Consider the following 19,896-nt stretch of genomic DNA (forward strand, 5'->3'; position numbering starts at 1 on the left):
ATACAAGGATCAGTACAAGGAACAATACATTGCAACAAAAATCTCATGGAGACAAATAAGATAAAATGGGCCACAGAGCAACGCGTTTCGGAGGATTAACACAGGTCCGACCTCCTTCTTCAGGCTTGCTTATAGTTGTATTCCATAAATCAAGGTAGTGCTGATCAAACGACCCTACACAGGAAATCGCAACTCCTTCGTTGTAAACCAGATGGTCCTCTTATTTAGCAGGGGTTATGAAGATTATGCACCTTGCTTCAAAGGGTATCCATGGCTATATATCTGCCTGGAAGTCCTTAATCCAATTCTCCAAACTTCTTCATCCGGTTCGAAAATAACCTTGTGTCTTAGTGATATGCGCCACAAGTCCTTGATGCTATGCGCCACAGATCCTTGGTATTCCTTATTTGTTACGTTCTGTGCTTGCGTTATTTGCGGCAATAATAAATAACACCGGGATTAACAAATCTCCTGTCCTGTACGCCGCATTCGAAAGATCGGTATCACCAATGGGGGGAGGGATAGAGAAAAGGGGTGGGGCAGATTTACATTATACCAAACTGACAAGCCGTGGTATCTAGTACTACGTATGTAACTCCTAGATGTTAAATCGCCTCCTCTGGGGAGCACCCCTCCCCCTACCTTCTTTGGGTGATCATGTCTGCCCAGCCTCTGTTTCGACTCTCACTTGTTCCCTTCAGTGAGTCATTCAGCCCCAAATCTTCCATTATCCTCGTGTTTGTGGCGCTACAAGGCTGGGCGTCGGGTCTCGGCTCCGCTGCTTGCTTCTGGACACTCACCTTGTTTCACCCTGTGCCTTAGACCCCTTGTTCAGCGCTTGAGGCGCTCCCAAAGGGGCCCGTCAGCATTATGCACTCTGATCCCGGTTCAGGAGAAGCAGGAAGTCTTCGCCACATTTTGAGTAGGTAGGCGCCCATGCCTACTCCAGGGCTGACCCACTCCTACTGACAGGATGGCAATCCGCTGAGCTTGGCCAAGCTGCGCATTTACACAATGTACATCTTTTCCCTTTTAAACAAAGGACACACGTTAACTCATAGACAAACTCGTTCCTTTGCCCCCATTAAATAAGGGGCGCTCACTTCGATTTCTCCTCGGGCAATACATACACTCCTGCTTTTTGCTGGAGTAGATGTACTTCTCAGGTATCCGCCATTGACCCGGCCATACATAAATGGAAAAGACAAACACAAACGATTAGTGCTTCTGGCTTCCTGACGAAAGCTGCAGTACACCTGCCCGTATTACATTGCAGTCACATGCTAAGCCTTAGCTAAGATTAGCACCAGACGCACTCCCACAAAAATTGCAACTGCAAGTGTTTAGCATAGCATGAGTCTGTGTCACATGAGGAGTCTTTGAATTAATGTTACAGATAGGGTGCCCGGTAGTATGACCCTTATTAAAGAATAGACCTGGGGTCCACAGTGAATACAATAGCGCCTTCATGACTCCTTAAGGACGATACACAGTGTGGAGTGCAGTGACACAGCGCATTCATTGTTACTGAAATTATGCTGCAGACAAGGACATTTCTAGCCAGGCCCATGCTAACGGTACTCCTGAAGTCCGTCAACACATACGAATATGAGCGAATGTGTGTGACATGACACCCCATCAAAGCTTACGTGTACCAGCAGATGGTGCCAAGGGCTTTAGACACCGGCCCCCAAATTCTTAAGTACCGCCGCACTGTGCGCAGGAATACCCTTTGTATAGGTGGGGTAGCCCTGTCCTGTTATTAATAGTGCGTTGGCATCCTGTGCATCAAAAATGCCTCTAAACCCGCACAAAATTTCCAAAGGCTTCATCCTAATCAAGGCAAAATTCCGACATGATGGGTTACCTTGTGCCTGCAGTACATGTGGGCCGATTGAGAGTGCTACGCACTGTATAGTATCCGTTGCATTAAATAAGGAACCTTGTCATCAAACTTCCAACTAAACAGTGCCTAGCTTAGCATCATTTGCATTATATAAGGGACATTTGACATCAGATTTGTAGAGAAACTCCGAGAGCGCTAAGTCTAGTACCATTTTCATTGCATGAGTACCATTGAATTTGTACTTTGAAATGAGAGCGCTGACGATTAGTGTAAGTGTGTCGGCTCATTTCAGGGCTGGCTGACCCGAAACTAAGGGACTCGGAGTGTTTTACATATAGCATAGTTGAAATAAGACATGATGATGATGAGGGTACTTCACATGCAGTCTAACAATCACACCGCACAAATGCTTGTTAACACCTAAGTGGTAACCCTTACTTGGTAACAACACACCTGCTGCCACCAATGTGGTAACACACGGTAACATTCACGGCTTAACGTTCACGCAAATGTACATTGTGTATCTACAGGAAAACGCATCTTCAGATTTTTGCTGCTCAAAGGGCCACCGCCTGTCACGTTACAAGTGAACTAGTTTTTTTTTTGTTGCTTTTCTTCTCAACTACATCAGCTACACTGTTAGAAACTGCATACTGTTGCATCTTAACTTGCCATTCAATACCTTGAGGGCTCTGCTAATGCCATTTGCTGAACACACCCACCTAAGCTATGTGGGGAACATTCCCAGAAGAAATACTGGGCGTCTTAGGAGGTTTTAAGTATTCACCCTCCTGATAATGGCCCCAAGAATACAGCTCATTCTTAATAAACAACTTCATTAGGAGGGACGCGCCGCCCGCTGCCATGCCAAGTTTGTTACTTACAGCTTGCACTGAGACTTGGCAACATTAATACAAGTACCCAAATGGTACAGTTTGCAACTGTGTCAAGGAGATTGGACAATACAGCTAATGCCCATAGCAGATCAAACATACAATGTTCTCAACCTTACAGCACAGTGATTACATTCTGCAGGTTATTTCTTCATTAAGGAGCACTTCGGAAAAGCGGGCCGTGTCCTTCAGTGAAAGCTGTCTTCAGCCGTGGGAGAAATGACGAGCTGCTGGTACATCTCTAAGGACACATTGCTCTTTTAACAATTAATTCTGTTTACGGTATCCATGCACATCACTAAAACGAGCTTAAAGCTGTTCTGGCATATGGAGTCGGACGCCGCCCTATAGAAATTGAAAGAAAGAAAAGGAAGCTAAATGTGCACTCTATGCGGGCCAACAGTGCGGCAAATTTACATGACATCGTAGGTTGGACGTCTGCATGGTTATTCAGTTTGATGAACAAGAGCGTCATCTTTATAGATAAATGAACGTCCCACCATGTCCTCTAGCAAATATGGGAATAGGCGACTGTTCTTGCAAACTTGTGAGCCCATCTTTTTTATGAGTCTGCGTGTCAGATGCTGTTCAGTTATTGACTTAACCTGGGGCAATTAATTCTGTTGCTTGTTCAATGTTTCATTCATATTTTGGAAAAACAAACAGTTTGCCTTTGCCGTTTTGGAACAGCATGCTTGTGCATATATAAACTCCTTATATTCTCTCCTTTGAGGTTAACTAGCTGTCACCTAGTCCTCATCTCATGTAGGTGCCTTTCATCTAGCCCTTGTTTAGCCCCATCATGCAACTTGGCTTGCAGATGTGTCCTCCTGATTGGAACAAGAATGCACCCCACGATTCTCACCCCACGTGGTGCAACTTCCTCCGAAAACAGGACGGCCTGAAAGTTGCTACACGTAGTTTGACAGCCATGGGGTAGCGTGATATGAATGCTGATAACCTTGACTCTACAATGGGCGTAATTAAAACTGAAGCGCTTGCAACGAGCCATGCGTGTGTCTGCCCGCTGGCGCCCCTGGGGGCTGGAAAGAAACAGTAGGGTCGGAGCACAATAAGGATTGGGAATATTTCAATCTTCAGCGCCTGCAAACCATCGACCCGAGGTCCAGTCTATCTGGAAACCGAGCACGCTTTCCTCCCTGCGTGTGCCCTGAACAGAAGGCCTCGACCCTCAATTTTCTCTAACCCCCGCAACTGCCCAACAAAATGCCGGGTAGGTCTGCTATTTTTGTTACAGTTCCCAGTCAAAGCCCAACGAGTGGAAAATATGGCTCACATCCCACACATTGCTGGTTTCAGAAGATGGATACAACAGTGAATTACTCTGTCCGGTTAGGACCTGCAGTCTAATTACGGATCTCTGCAACCGGAACATTAACCCACAGAGCTATCCCGCACAATATAGAAATTTGCGCGCCATTCCCTCCCTGCATCTCACTGCACCAGACACAGCCATAAGATCGATGGCACAGATCCCTGCACCAAGTGCTGCAACCACTTGAAACACCCCGTTCGTGCAATAATTGCTGGAGATATTCTCTCAACGCTCATCTGTGAACATCAAAGGCGCCCAGACCAGCTGCAGCCCAGGGTCCGCCCCGGGCCGCCAACAGCCCATCCAGGGCTTTAGTCACATCACATCACCCCTGCTCTCCCGATCGGCTGGAGAGAGGCCCGGCTCCCCGAATTCATAGCACGGGTGGGGGCGAAGGCCCGGTCCGGCCGCCCCTGTCCCGCGCCAACGCTCGCAGATTGAAGAAAGCGGGGCGGGCACGACAATAAAGCAGCATGAGCGCTACACATGAACAGTAAATAGCAAAATCTCTTCATAAGCAGGACTGCTGCAGACAAACATTGTCACGGAAGGACCTTTTCATCCATGTTAAAAACATTGTGGGTGTATTGTGACCATGCTGCGCATGGAGCGCTGAGTGCCTTATTGTGGCCTTCCATCATATTTTACAGGCTGCAGTCCCTACAGCAGGGACGCTCTGCCTCAGTAAAAGTGCATGAGTGCACGCCCGCCGAAAAGCACACGCTTCAATTCCAACAAACAGCTGTGCACCATGTTTCCATCAATATATCACAGTAGCTTTTATCACCGTACATCCTCAGCTATTTACAAAAACGATTCTCCGTGCAACCTAGATGCTGCCCGACAAAAGAAGCCCCGCATCCTACCAACGAAACACACACAGCAAAGACCATGCTTTAACCCTTTTTTTTTTTTTTTTATTAGAAATTTTTATTGGTATACAAAAGAAAGGTCGTACAAAAATATATATATATAGATATAGGTACACAGACGACGGTCATATATATCTATTGTTCTCCCTCCACTGGAGAAGAAAAGAGAAGAGAGGGGGGGGGGGGGTGCGCACGTAGTTGTCTTTGATTGTCCTTTATTGGGTCGTCCTCAGGAGCTCATCAAGCGGGTCCCACATGTGCAGCTTGGCTTTGTGTTCTTTCGAGAATGTGCCTGTGATGTTGTCAGCTCCCCTCAGGAAGGTAATCCAGTTGATCCATGTTTTAAAGCTTGCTTTGGCTGTGTTTTTCCAGTTCGTTAGGATCATTTTGAGGGCTGCTGTGAGAAGTAGGTCTAGGAGTTCTCTTTCTTCTTTACTTTTTAGGTTCGCTCTTAGGTGCTCAGTCGCCAGGCTGACGAAGCTGATCTCCAGATCTGTTTTGAGCATATCGTTCAGGAAAGTGTTGATTTGTGCCCAGAACTTCCTGACTTTCACGCAGGTGAAGATAAGGTGTTCGAGGGTCCCTTCCTCTTTCAGACAGTTCCAGCATTTGTCTGAGTCTGCTATGCCGACCTTGTGGAGTTTGGATGGCGTCCAGTATGCGTTGTGGAGCAGCCAGTATTTTGTTTGCGCTAGTTGTGGGGTGATTTTGTTTGTTGTCGCTGAACTCCACATTATCGCTCGCTCCTTTTCATTTAATTGCCTGCCCAGGCGCATCTCCCATGTGTTGGTTGCTTTTTTGTTCTGCGCCATCTTGGATGGGCTGAGTAGTTTATAGATTTTTGCCGTTTGATGACCTGCTGAGTCGATGAGCTGCAGATACTTGATGATCCCCGGCTCTCCTCCGCATAGGTTAGCCTTTGTTATTGCTGTCTTAATTTTTAGGAAGTTGTAGAACTCTTGGTTCGGGAGGTCATGCAGCTGCTGCACGTTCTGGAACGTAAGCGGTTTTTTCTTTGTTTTCAATTGACTGGGCGTGCTGATACCTTCTCCAATCCACGTATCATTGTGCAGTGTCGCCCCTTGGTAGGTCACTTTAGTGTTGAACCAGATGGATTCCCAAGCAGTGCCCTTCAGTTTCTGCGCCATGTGCCTGTCCACTTTCAGCAGGGCATCTCTGGTGTGTTTTAGTATGGCGCTCGTTTTCAGTGGGTGCCGGTTCGCTGTTAGGAGTGCTATTGGCTTGAGTCCTCCTAGGATGTCTTGTTCGACCTCCAGCCATACTGGCCTGTACGTTTGTGTGGCATCTACCCAGGCGATACCCTGTCTCGCCAGACAAGCCGTCTGGTATGTCTTGAAGTTCGCCAGGTTAAGGCCTCCGAGGTCTCTTGACAGTCTTAGTTTTTGTAGGCTTATCCTTGGCTTCTTGTTTTTCCACAGGAAGATGTTTATCAGCTGGTCCAATTTTTTGTGAAATGTCTCTGTCATTGGGAGTGGTAGCATTGATAGCGTGTAGTTTATTACCGGTGTTATCATCATTTTGATCGTTTCAATGCGTCCCCACCAGCTGATGAACTTTGGTGACCATAACTCCAGTCTCTCCTTTATCTTCTTCAGCGTGAGGTCCTCGTTGTGTTGCAGGGTTGACGTGAGATCTCTCCCAAAGTGGAGCCCTAGGTATTTCAGAGGTTTCGTTTGCCATGCTAGGCCGGAATCGCCTAGGACTTCTCTTGTGGTATGGACATTCATCGGCTTACACTCCGATTTCTCCTTATTGAGTTTGTAGCCTGAGGCTTCTGCGTATTCACCTATTGTGGCCATCAGAGCTTTTATCGACGTGGAGGGGTTCGCTGTTGTGATTAGGATGTCGTCGGCGTATGCTGCTAGTTTGACGGTCTTTCTCTTGAGCTTTACGCCTGTTATCTCGGTGTTGTCCCTGATTCTGGCTAGCAGGGGCTCTAGTGCGAGCAGGAATAGTCCGGGGGAGAGGGGGCATCCTTGTCTGGTTCCTCTGCCCAGCGTGAGCGTTTCGGATGCGCTCCCGTTTACCACTATTTTCGCCTTCGGTTTGTTGTAGAGGGCCATGACCATCGCCGTGTACTTCCTGCCTAGGCCAAACGCTCCCAGACAGTTACCCAGGAAGGGCCACGAGACTCTGTCAAACGCCTTCTCCGCATCCAGCGCTATCATGACTGCCTGCTCGTTGCTGCTTGCTGTGTGGTTGATCAGGTGGCACAGTAACCTTGTGTTGTCCTGCGACAGTCTGTTCTTTATATATCCCACTTGTGAGGGGTGGATGATGTTCGGCAGGATCCTGTTTAGTCTGTTGGCTAAGACTTTTGCGTAGATCTTGCAGTCGACGTTTATTAGCGATATTGGTCTGTAGTTCTGGGGATATTGTGGGTTTTTCCCCTCCTTGGGAATTATGGTGATGTTGGCCTCGCACATGGACTCCGTCATCCTCCCTTTCTGGATGCATGTGGAGTATGTTTGTGCCATCAGTGTCTTGATGTGTTCGCTGAAGGTTTTATAGAATGTCGCCGAGTAACCATCTGGTCCTGGCGCCTTGTTCCGTTTCAGTTGGCTTATGGCAATTCCAATCTCTTCCTCCGAGATATCAGCTTCGAGCGATTCCCTTTCCGCCTCGTCCAGCTTCGGCAGATTGGTTTTACTGAGTAGGTCACGTCCTGCATCTTTGCTCAAGTTTTGATCCTCAGTGTACAGTTCTTGGTAAAATTGTCTGAAAACCTCTAGTATTCCTTTGTTCGTTGTTTGGGATTTGTTCGTGCGGTCCGTTATCGCTGCTATCGTGTGTTGCCTTTGTTTTGCCTTCAAGTAGGACGCCAGCTGTTTCCCTGCTTTGTTTGCTGCACATAGGTTGACCGACTTGAACTTCGTCAACCAGGAGCCCGCTCTTTCGCTTAGGATCTTGTTCAGCTCGTACTTCTTTTTTGTGAGCAAAGTGAGCGTGTTTTTGTCCGTTATGTTAGCACAGTGACCTCTCTCCAGTGCTGTTATTTCCTCCTCGAGCTCACAGAGTTTTTTGTTCCGCCCTCTGTTCATCCTGGCCTTGATGTTTATCAAATTCCCCCTTATTGTCGCTTTGAGGGCATCCCATACAGTGTCTTTCCCTACCTCGCCATTGTCGTTGTGTTCGAGGTACTCTTTGATTGTGGCTTCAATTTCTTTGACGTTCTCTCTGTTCTGGAGGATGTCATCGTTCAGTCTCCACCTCCTCGTTGGGTTCTCATTGTGTTTCCCACTTAGAGTGAGTGTTATGTGAGCGTGGTCTGAGACGGTGATTGCGGCTATCTCCGTGTCTTCTATGAGGTGCGTGTGTGTGTTGGACATCAGTATGTAGTCGATCCTGCTGTAGGAGTTATGTGGGTGTGAGTAGAAGGTATATTCTCGCGCTGTCGGGTGTTGGAGCCTCCACGGGTCTGCCAGTTGATGTTTGGTGCATAAGTCTTTCAGGGTGTTGTTGTTGTTGTTGGAGTTGTGACTCGGTCTGTTTGGGTGTCTGTCTGTTGCCTGGTCCATCGTCTTGTTCATATCCCCGGCTGTAATCAGGAGGTCCTCTTGGGGGAGATCTGATAGCTTGCTGTCCACTCCCAGCCAGAATTGCTTGTCTTCCGAGTTCGGACCATAGATATTGACCATGTGGATTGTGTCGCCTCCTCTCTGGACGCTTGCTATGAGCATGCGGCCATCATCATCAGTGTCTACTGCTAGTGTTGTCATGTTGGCCTTCTTGCTCAGGATAGTTATTACTCCTCTTTTTTTCCCTTTTGCCGGTGAGCAGAGTACCTCCCCTATCCATCTGGCTTTGAGTAGATTCGCCTCCTCTTTGGAGAGCTTGGTCTCTTGGAGCATGTACACATCTCCCTTTAGTTTGGACAAGTAGTCTAGGATTTTCCTACGTTTGACTGGGTGGTTCAGTCCTTTAACATTCATGGACACTACCTTCAAGTCAGTGGACAGGCCCGCTCTAGTTGGATTTGTCATGGTGGTTTGGCTTCGTCGCTTGTGCTTTGCGTTCTGCGGCCCCCCCCGGGGTGCTGGATGGGAAAAAAGAAATAGGAAAAGTATAGGGTGCCTGTGGAGAAAGGCAAGATTCTAGGTCCTTTGTTCATGACGCGACCGGCGGCTCTGCCATGTACTATCATATCCGCCGACTTCACTCCCCCCCCTGGCCCGACCCCCTCCCTCCCTCCCCCCTCCCCCCCGTCAGTAGTAAACCGGGTGTGCGACAGCAAGGGTCCTCACACTCCCCCCCCCCCCCCCCAAGTTCTTCCTGAGTCTTTTAGTCCTTAGCATGTTAGCCAAACAAAAAAAAGAAAACCCCCGCCCCTCATGGTCAATTTCAAAAGAAAAGGATATGGTCAGCGGATTGCCCGCCCGTTCTTCCCCTGACCGCCGTGGCCTTGCTGAGGTAGGTATGGTTGTTCTTGCTGTTTGGTGGCTTACGGCATGTTCTGTATCCCGGTGGCTGTGGCCAAACTCGTTCTGCGGCCCTCTGAGGTAGTATGTTGATCTCGTATGAGGTAGATTCTCTTTTTTTTTGAGGTAAGATGTTGTTACTGTCAGAGTCTCCTTGCATGGTTGCGCATGCTTGGTACTCCAGGCTATTGTTCGTAGCAGTCAAGAGTCTCGGTGGTTGCTGTTGCTCCTGTGTATGGTTGTCTGCGATACACGTGTTCCTTCAAAAGCACTCCTTCTTATTCACCTCCTTCGTGTGTTTCGTCAGAGGATGCCCTTCTCTTTGCCCCTGGGCTCGGCAGCTCCATCTCCTCTGGTTCCGGGTCTCGTAGGTATCGGTGCAGGTCGTTGGGGTCGTCGAAGATTCTGCTTCCGTGTCTGTCTGTCACTCTCATCCTGGACGGGCCTGCAAATGTAAAAGCAATGTTCTTTTTTCGCAAATGTTCCCTTTGGGCTAGGAAGCCTTTCCTCACCTCGACTGTTAGTTTGGAGAAGTCCTGGGTGATGGTTACTTTGCTCCCGTTTATCATCATCGGGCGGCCCTTCCTGGCTACCGCAAATATCGCCTCTGTTTGGTTTTCTCTTAGGGGTTTGCATATAATGGGCCTAGGGGCATTGCTGTTCATCTGCTTCCTGGCCGGTATGCGGTAAGCTTTGGTAATCTCCAGCGGTTTGTCGAAGCTGAGTCCCGTTATTTTAGGTATTAAGGCCTCCAGCATCAGGGCGCATGCCCCCGGTGTGTCTTCTTCCTCCTCGGGAACTCCCAGGAGTCTTATGTTCCCCTTGCGGCTCCTGTCCTCCTGCTCCGCCATGGCCTTTTGTAGCGCCGTTGTTCTCTTTATCACAAGGCCCATGTCCTTATGCGTTATGTTTGCGCTGTCCTCCAGCATGCCTACTCTCTTCTCTACCTCGTCTATTCTGCCATTGGCTCTGCTTTGCTCAGCTCTGATTGCTATTAGCTCCATTTGGATGCTGTCTACTGTTTTTTTCGTGGCTTTCGCCAGCTCGTTCCCTTCGGTTATTTTCTTTAGGAGCGTGTCCAGCGTGATTGTGCCTTCCCCATGGTTGTTTCGCTCCTTTCCCGGGGACGGTGGGATTTCATTCTTGCTCTTCTTCGGGTCATTTGTGCCTTGTTTCCCATCTCTGCCTGCCATGGCCTCGGTCCCTCTTTTGACCTGGTTGATCTTGGGCTTCCCTTCTGTTGGTGGGCGTCCTCTTGCGGCTTTGTCTCCCCCTTTACCCTCTTTGAGCCTCAGGGTGTTTATCAACGTTGTGGTGTCGTCTCTAAACCTGGGTGGCCACTTGACCACTCTGGTTTTCGTTCTATACTCCGCCAGCCTCCTGCACCGTGCTCTCTGGTCCTTTTGCCTTTGTTCCGGTGGTCGTTTGTTGTGGTTTGTATGGTCACGTTGTTATCAGCGCCCCTGCTTGCCTGGCGCTGCTTGAGTTGCGCTTGAGTGATTGCCCCCCTTTAAATGCCGGCCTTAGTTCTGAGTAGCGCTCATCTGTTTGCGCTGTTTGTTGGGTTGTAGTGCGCTGTTCGGGTGCTTTGGCAGGATGGCCACCTTGTTCTTCCTCCCCCTCACCAAGATGGCCGCCTTGTTGTTGGCTTCACTACTGCCTTGGCTCCGCTTTGTAAATGTCAGCCTTAGTTATGAGTTGCGGGTTGAGGGAAGACTGCCAGTGCGTTAACTGCGCTGATCTGTCTGCGCTGTTCACTATGGGCTGTGCTTGACTGATTGCCCCCTTTTTTTTAAATTTGAGATCTGAGTCGTGGGCTGTAGGGATCTCGTTTGCTGCGTTGATCTTTTTTTACACTGGGGGTGTACCGCTGTGTGGTGCTTTGGCAAGGTGGCCGCCCTGTGCTTCTTTCTCCTCACCAAGATGGCTTCCTGGCGCTGCTTGGGCTGTACTTGAGTGATTGCCCTTTTTCAGCCTTAGTTCTGAGCTGCGGGTTATAGGAAGTAACAAGGCTGCCGGCGCGCTTGTTTGCGCTGATCTGCTGTGCTGTTCCGCTATGCCGGGGCTTGCTTACTTGCTTGGTAGAGCGATGCTTCGGCAAGATGGCCGCCCTATGCTTCCTCCCCTCACAAAGATGGCCGCCTTGTTGTTGGTTCCCCTGCTGACGTGACGCTGCTTGGCCTTGGCCTTAGTTCCGAGTCTCGGGTTGTGAAAGATATGGCCAGCGCGCTCGCCGGTCTGTTTCGTGCTGTTCGCTGTGGGCTGTGCCTGAGAGAGCGCCTTTTTTTGAAGTTTTACACTTCCGAGTTTTGGCTCGCGAGTTGGGAGAGGGCAGCCGGTGCGTTCTCTGCGACGATGTCTTCGCGTGTTTCCTGCGCTGGTATCTTTTGCGCTATTGCTGTTCTTTACCTTGTATTTGCGCTGTTCGTTGGGCTGAACATACACTGCGGGGCGTACCACTGTAGGGTGCTTTGGCAAGATGGCCGCCCCTTTGCTTCTTCCCCCCTCACCAAGATGGCCGCCTTGTTTTTGGCTTCCCCTGCTGGCCAGACGCTGCTTGGGCTGTGCTTAAGTGACTGTCCCCTTTTTCTAAAATTTCCAGCCTTAGTTCTGGGTTGCGGGTTGTAAGCAGTAAGGGGGCGACTAGCGCGCTTGTTGCGCTGTTCTGCTCGCGCTGTCTCGCTATGCCGGGGCTTGTCTGCTTACTTGGTTGTCCCTCCCGGCGGTTGCTTCTGCTGCACCGATCGCTCGCCTTGACTGCCTCTCTCTTCTACTGGGGCGGTAGGATCGGGGCAGTCGTGTGTTGTGTCTCCGGGCTGGCTTGCTCGTGGCTTGTTATCTTCCCCGGGTCTGCTTGGTCACGCCGCCATCTTGGGGTCGCTCCTCTTTTCCCCCTGGCAGCTCGTCTTCTCCTCCGTCATCGCCTCGTTCCTGCACTTTTTCTTCCACTGAGCCTCGCACGGGGTGCCTGATCGGTTCCTACACACCTCCCTAGCTTTGGGGCCCGTTTCTCTCGCGTTGAACTATGATGCGCGCCGCTCGTTGGACTTGGGGGTCGGGAGCTCCGGACTTAGGTCTCTAGCCTCCTTGCCATCCAAGCCACGCCCCCCATGCTTTAACCCTTTAAAAAAGTTATGGCACATAAGGAGATCGCACTTGTGACCTTGCGTTACTAACAACAGACTCTATCCAACTGAGCCAACCAGCAGTTCTTCATCCCGAGGCGGGAGCGGGGACACCATAATTCACATGTCCTTCGGTCCATTCTGATGCGGGCAAGCACCAGCGATCCTGCCGCCCACGTAGCGCAGCTTCCCAGGTGCCATCGACGTAGCGGGTCCCAGAGCAGGGCAATGAGTCATCCTTAGGAGGCCGCCAGGAATCACACTGCTCCGATGCCGAAACACGCTACTCCGGTGTGTTACGCCGCTGGTAAATCCCCAAATGCTGGTCACCGCCTGTTGTCTTCCACGATCGTAGCGGCAGCTGATGAACCGCGTTCCCCGCACCTAGAAAACACAAAAGAAAATTAATGACAGCCTCCTAGAGACTGGAAGGGGGGCAGCCCGTGGCGTGCAGGAGTCAAAGAGGCCGACTCCCACGCTGCACGGCCTTTTAACCCCGGCAGGCCAGGCCTTGTTCCCTTTGTGGCCCAGAAGTGACTCAATCACTTCCGGGTCACCAGGGAACCCGGGGCAAGTGGGGGCCGGTGCGTCCCGACATAAGTGTGGCAGGGCCGATGTCGGCCCGCCTTTCCAGAATCACAGCACACAGCTCTGCACACACAGACACACACTTCACTTCAGACCTAAATCACAGCACACAGCTCTGCACACACAGACACACACCCCACGCACACAGCTCTGCACACACAGACACACACTTCACTTCAGACCTAAATCACAGCACACAGCTCTGCACACACAAACATCACTTGAGTGATCGCAGCAGTGAAAGTTCCACAGTGTTTTGTGTGAACATCTGGTTTATTTTAAGGGGCTTGTGCTGTGATATTGCTTTGCTGCATCTACACCATGTTATAATAATGTATCTCTTCATTGTAGAGCTCAAATGACGGTGTATTTTAGTCACTTCAGAAAGCTTGTCGATGCTGTGGAGTGCTCACTGTGGTGACATGTCTGTTCCTTGGTTCTTCAAGGGACACACGTGGAAGCCATCAGGTGCCTGTCGTGCTTGATGTGCAATGTTGAGGCAATAGTGAAACGGTGCGATAGCTGTGCCAGATGTTTACAAATCATCTGTCCATGACGCATGCATTGACCACAGTGCTTGTTGGCTCCTGGGACGCCACACGTCTAGGTATACAAATCCTGTACATCTAGCAGTATGACAACGAATATTATACAGTCCTGTCCCCCTGAACATTGGAAAACAAGCATTGGCATAGCAATAGGTCTCACATTTTCGAAACTTTAACATATTAGTATTGTAAACGACAATGTAGTTAATTATTGCAGGATTCTTGAACAAATAAATAAAAGACATTAGATTTACAATGCCAATAGCTCAAAATCTCTCAAGTGCGCATATTGCACTGCAAATGCTTGTGATCCCTTGATAGAGCGCGGGCTCACCTGCCCGAGATTTTACCATACTCACCTGGGCCCATAAAACATATACACTTTGAACAGGTAAACCTACGCTAAACCAGTGATTGAATTTTAACCTTTTAGGACCTATACCTTGACGTACCAATCCTTGTCACCGGTACCTAGAGTCCTAAGGGATCAAGGGAGTTAGCAAGAAAATAGGTAGTCAATAAACATTTGCACTCATTAAAATAACCACAGTCTCAGGAAAGATTTAAACACGTTATCTATGTAAATTTTTAAATGTCAGGGTCCATACTTATTCAGTCAGAGCATGATCAATTAGAAAGAATAAAATTCAACTCAAGGCGATGCGAAAATATTATGAGATTTTCTTTAAGCATTAAAACATAGGAAGGGTAAGAAGAGGGAAACAGCACAATGACATATCCACACAACTTTTATATTTCCCTAGAATGGTGTGAAGACCAACCCTGGCCACGGGCTGGGATAAATGACAGGACCCCCGATAGTGCAGGTGCCAACAGGATAGAACAGGTGCAGACCAGAATCAGGATAAGTGCGGACTAACTTTGATCAGGACAAGACCACCGCAGGTCAGGACAGGTACCACAGCTAAAGTGCAATGCCAGCGTCACACCCCTCTCTGCAGCTAACAGTTGGACCCCGATTGGGTTATCAAACCTTCTCCCACAGAACCCCGATTGGGTTATCGATCTCCTTCCCAGAACCCTGATTGGGTTATCGAATCTTCTTACCGAGTGCTCCGCCAGCACCTCTGCTATCGATCGCATGTTGAGTGTGTTGGGTCAGTGACAGGTCAGCTATTCGGACAAGTCGGACAATCTAACTAGACTTGGCTCTTCCCTAAAATCTAACTACCCTAGAGCATTGCTCATTCCACTCACTCTGCCCTCTGTTGCTCAGTTCTTAGTCGCACTTTCACAGCGCCAGGATGCTCGTAGGGTTGCAGCGCTCTTTAGAAATGGCATAAATAAATAAATAAATAAGCCTACCTTAGTTAATTATACCATTTTCCAGGGCAGTGTACCACCCCCCAATGTTGCAAATGTGTGTATTCCCTCAATTTGATTGGTCAAAAGACGAGGAGAGGTCATCACACCATACCAGTTATGAGGTCATGCTCTTCAATATTCAGATCACTGTTCCCGCCCAATATTTTATTTTCCCATGCACTTTTATTCCACCCTGCAATGAATGTTCCAATAGTAAATACAATGTATAATTTAACATCCTCTTGGAGATTCAGGAGGTCGGGTTCCCATGAAGGTTTTCTAGCAAGTCAGGAGTTGGCATGAATTCAATGCCATGGCTTGTAGACTCGGGCGAATTCGGCGCATGGTCAGTTTCAGGACCCAAGATGGAGCAACATTGTACTTGATTGAACCCAACATGAGCTAATAGCAAAGTCAAAGAAGAACAGTTTTAGAACAAAGAATAAATGAATGCACTCTATACCACTTATCTCTACTCTATTCCCATTACTTTATTTTAACTACAGCATTAGGGAAAACAAACAACTTAGTAAAAGCAGCAATGCAAGTGTTAGCACATGAAAACATAGAGCAGCCATCTTTAGTTCTAGTGCGCAGAAGCAAAGATTTCACTAGCGTTAATGGGGGGCCTCCTCACAGGATGGTTCGTCGTGACGAGGTGGGGCTCCCTGCACCACGGGGGCTTGTGCTTCCCTCTGGCCTAGCCTTGCAGTTGTACTTCAGTTGGTAAATAAAAGATCTCCCAGTTGCGACAGGTGAGTGAAGTTTTCACAAGGTTCCGGACTGGCCATAGCGGGCACCGGGCAATCCCCCGGTGCGCCGCACGGGTGGGGGCCGGTTTTCGGCCCCTGGGAGACAATATTGTTACAGGGCCGTTTTTGCAGCATAGCTGCAAAATCGGCCCTGTAACAAAATCGGACGAAACCGGCCCTGGCAAAGAGCTCAGCGGGAATGGGGGTGGGCGGGCCGGGGGACGGGACAACGATGGGAGAGTTGAAAATATTTTTAAAAACACACTTACCTTTTCCTCTGGCCGCATCTCTCCTCCGATCTCTTCTCTCCCTTACTCCAGTCCGGAAGAAGCTGCAAGAAGCACCCAGGTACACAGGCTCCCCTGAACCAATTAGAATGCTGCAATGCAGCGTTGTGATTGGTTTGAGCACCGTGGATCGGCTCTTAGATCGGGACAGGGAGCCTCTGCATATTCCCTACCAGGCTGTCCATTACAACCTGGTGGGAATATGCAAAGTGCGCAAGACTGCTTGGCCGGCAGCCCCACCCGACCCTAACCTAGCCAAGCAGCAACCAGAAATAAACTGATAATAGCGTTCAGTTATTATAATCTTTATTTTTCACTCTTTCACTGCTCTAAAAGCAGTAGGCGATGCTCTTGTTAAGTGAAATATAATTATTTTTGTAAAAACTTTAGAAATGCTTTTATCTATCCAAGGTATTTAACTTTTAGTGAAACATGTTACGTACGTTAAATGTGGGCTGTTGTTAATTCGGAAAGGCTTGTATAAGTAATTACTCCTCCATCCAGTTTTGGGGTTTGGGAAGCGTTTCCAGTAGCTCTTAGAAAAGGGTCTCTGTTCTTTGCCATTTTCCACCACGCAGTCAAGCAGGATTCCTGAAGAACCATGTACACTTTGTGTTTTTATTAAAGTTTGTTCTTATCTCAATAAGATATTATTCTTATTGACAAGCTTGGTTCTGCCTTTTCTAGAGCCAATGTGTGAACTTGCCAGACCAAACTTTCCTGGTCATGATATTAAAACAAGAAGATTCATATTCGCTGAGGTTATAACCTTATTTTTTCAATATGATGCTTCGAAAGATATAACCTGCATCTTTTTAATCTGGGATATTTTGTTGTTTAACATTGCATGTGCTAGTGGTATTTCTGAGAATTTTTTTATAGTGTTTAGGAACGCTATTCTTTTAATTAAGTTAATTTTGTAATACGTTTGTTACTGATGCTAATAGTTATATAAAATAATTGTATGTTTAAAGACATAAGTTGTAAGTAAATGTTCATACTTATGTAACTACCCCGCTACTGGTTGGCAAGTGAAACACCAAAATTCCACTCCTAGATGGCCTGTATTGAATTTACATGGAAGTGGGGATGAGGGGAGAGGGTACTTATGCAGTACCTAAAATCAGCCACATTAACTACCACTAACTCCAGGGTGTATCTTCTGCATAGGGTGTGTAGGATTGACCTTTCCTCAACAATATTGATTAATAGGGTACTAGTTTTCCATCCCAGCACACACCAGTGGTATCCTGTAGCCTGCGGTTAGGTCTTTAACAAAGCGAATATAATTACTAGCGGCAGATAGAACTTGTCATTGCAGTTAGATTGTCTTCTGTTCTTCTTTCCTTTAGTTTAGATATCAACACAATGTGTGATGTGGAAGCTGTTACATCACTGATCAGAGGACACATTGCTGGGTCTAAATTATTACAACAACGCGAACATGAACTTGTCTTCGCCCTGCCTTTCAAAGACATGGACAAGTTTTCAGGTATTTTTGGTGATGTAAAATAATGGAAATGATTTTCTTTGACCTCTACCTCCACCCCTCCTCCCTACTTGACTACACTTCTGTGTAGGAGTTGATCACCTTTTAGTTCCCTGCCAGTTCCACGTGTTAATGTTAACTTAAGACTGACTAAAAGGCAACACAGCAACAGTGATCATAACTAGCTAGCAATCACTGGAATCAAACAATGTTTCTGTGGTATCTGCAACCAAATGAATTAAACTTTTTTTGTGGCCGTGTCTAAAGTCTATTGCATAACTCTTGCTTGATTTTGACACAGCTTTAGATTTTGGTTAATAAGGCTGAGCCAAAATTGAGATCTCAAAATTACCCGATTGCATTTTAACACTTTCTTACAACACGGTTCAACACATGCAGGAAACTTAAACAACTTCGTGTCACTTCTTGATTACATCCTCTGATCATATTACATTTTCAGTTTACTGACCTCGACCCAGTACTTGCCAAATAATTTACATTAACTCCTCCCAGTTACCCTCTATTTGGAAAAGTGTGAGTTTGCGATACACTTTTATACATAAATCTAATGTGTTAGCCCTTGCAAAATATAGCTACAGATAACGTTAAATTTGAGCAATAACAAGCATTACTATGATATCAACTGGCGTCTGTGTTTAGATAAACAGATCGCCTTGCATTCTTTCCGGTTCCACCACAGACCAGATCTTTGCTAATAGAACTATATCATGTTTTATGAATTGAGTTTTTCTCGCTTGGTCTATAGCCACCTCCTATAGTGACTTTGTAATAACCCTTTTCTGTCCCTTTTGCTCATCCATGAAGTTATTTGTTTGTTGGATGCTTGAGCCCTTGGGTGTACTAGAGTAGTGGCTTTTAGTTCCATATTTGTTGTTTCCATTTTATCTAGAAGCATGTGAATTCTAAGCAATGTTTAACATTTCTTCAGTTAATGTTAGAAAAACCCATTGCCTTCTACTGGCACTCCCGTAGTAAATAGTGTCTTTCCATTCCCAATATGTACAGTCATGAAACCCCCATCCCATAACCCCCCTAGCCTTCATGCCATGCAGACCTTATGAAATTGGGATTTTTTCATTGTAATTTGCAGCAACCCATTTTAGCATAGCAGGTTATGTTATAATGCTGTTAATAAATATATCATTGTACACTGCCAGCGGTAATACCTATTGGTTTCTATTAAAAGTTAGTGCTTTCAGTGACCAGCACTTACTTCATCTGTCTAAGTGTTCTGTGTGTAATACTAAACCCCATTGGCTCAACACGGTACACACTGATGTTTGAGAGTTCATAAAATATGTGATCAACTAGCTCCCCACACTTCTTCCTTCAGCAGCCATTAGAATATTTGTCTTTACAGAGTTTTAAGACTGGACTTTCACCACATATGCTCTTTTATCAGTTACATATTCTTGGTCCTGTTGTTCCCCTTTGACATTAGACTTGGTCTGTCACTGAGTCTGGGGAAATCTTTTTTTTCACTATCATCCTACTGTCTTAGACTATATCCCTTCATCTTGTTTCTCTTTTTTTAAATTTTTGTTTAATTTTTTATTGTGCAAAGCAGTGGACAAATAGGAGATAGAAACAACATTTGCATCTAGAATAATGCCTTTCAAGGGTTTTAACAGCTTTGAGCGAAATTGAGTAAAATCCAATTCATCATTATATATTCAAGACTACACATTTTTGCACAAATCCACAAATGTACCACCTAAAAGTGTCAAATGCATTCCAATTCCTAATACAATTTTACAATCACAGTATTAAGTGTCCATAGTTCAAGTGTTATCGGGCCTAAACTAGTAATACCAGTTCCTGGCACACGAAAAAGAAGTTCACATGTCTGGCCTGAACTATTAGTTCTCATAAATTGTCTTGTGCTCAAGTATCTCCCAATCACAATACTCCACTAGACCTATTTCAAACCGTTGTAATCTATCCAAAACTATTTGTACAATGGCAGATCCAAAATAGGATATTAATTTAACTGGCCTAAACTGGTAGTGTACATAAAGTGTCTTGTGCTAAAGTGCTTAAGTGCATAATGTACCCCACTACTGTGAAAAGATAACGTATAAAATGCATGATTACAAAAGGTTACCACAGCTCATTTTTCCCTAACACATATATATTTCAATTTTGACATATTATAAAAAAAAAAAAAAAGAAATGTTACATGGAGGTTGAGAATTCATTATTGTTATATACTTCCAATTTTTATTACATTTTCTCGTGGATCCCACTCTTTTGGCATAGGCCTCTTCAAAATGGTTAACCCGTCTCATTTTATTACCCCATTTAAAATAGGATGTTATCTTTTTGGACCTCCAGTTTTGGAGTATTAGGAAACGGGCCACCAAAGTGTAAATTG

The 19,896-nt window shown here is 46.8% G+C and overlaps 1 protein-coding gene across 2 annotated transcripts in view; it reads left to right on the forward strand.

The window, feature by feature from the left end:
* ABCA5 (ATP binding cassette subfamily A member 5) overlaps positions 1-19,896 on the forward strand; it is a 1,464,780-nt gene that overhangs the window by 631,813 nt on the left and 813,071 nt on the right. For both annotated transcript variants that reach the window (XM_078654285.1, XM_078654286.1), the window contains exon 17: positions 17,365-17,504. In XM_078654285.1, coding sequence (XP_078510411.1) covers positions 17,365-17,504 — 140 coding nt within the window. The remainder of the gene's footprint in view (positions 1-17,364; positions 17,505-19,896) is intronic.

Source organism: Lissotriton helveticus, chromosome 7 (assembly GCF_964261635.1).
Source record: "Lissotriton helveticus chromosome 7, aLisHel1.1, whole genome shotgun sequence".
NCBI lineage: Eukaryota > Metazoa > Chordata > Amphibia > Caudata > Salamandridae > Lissotriton > Lissotriton helveticus.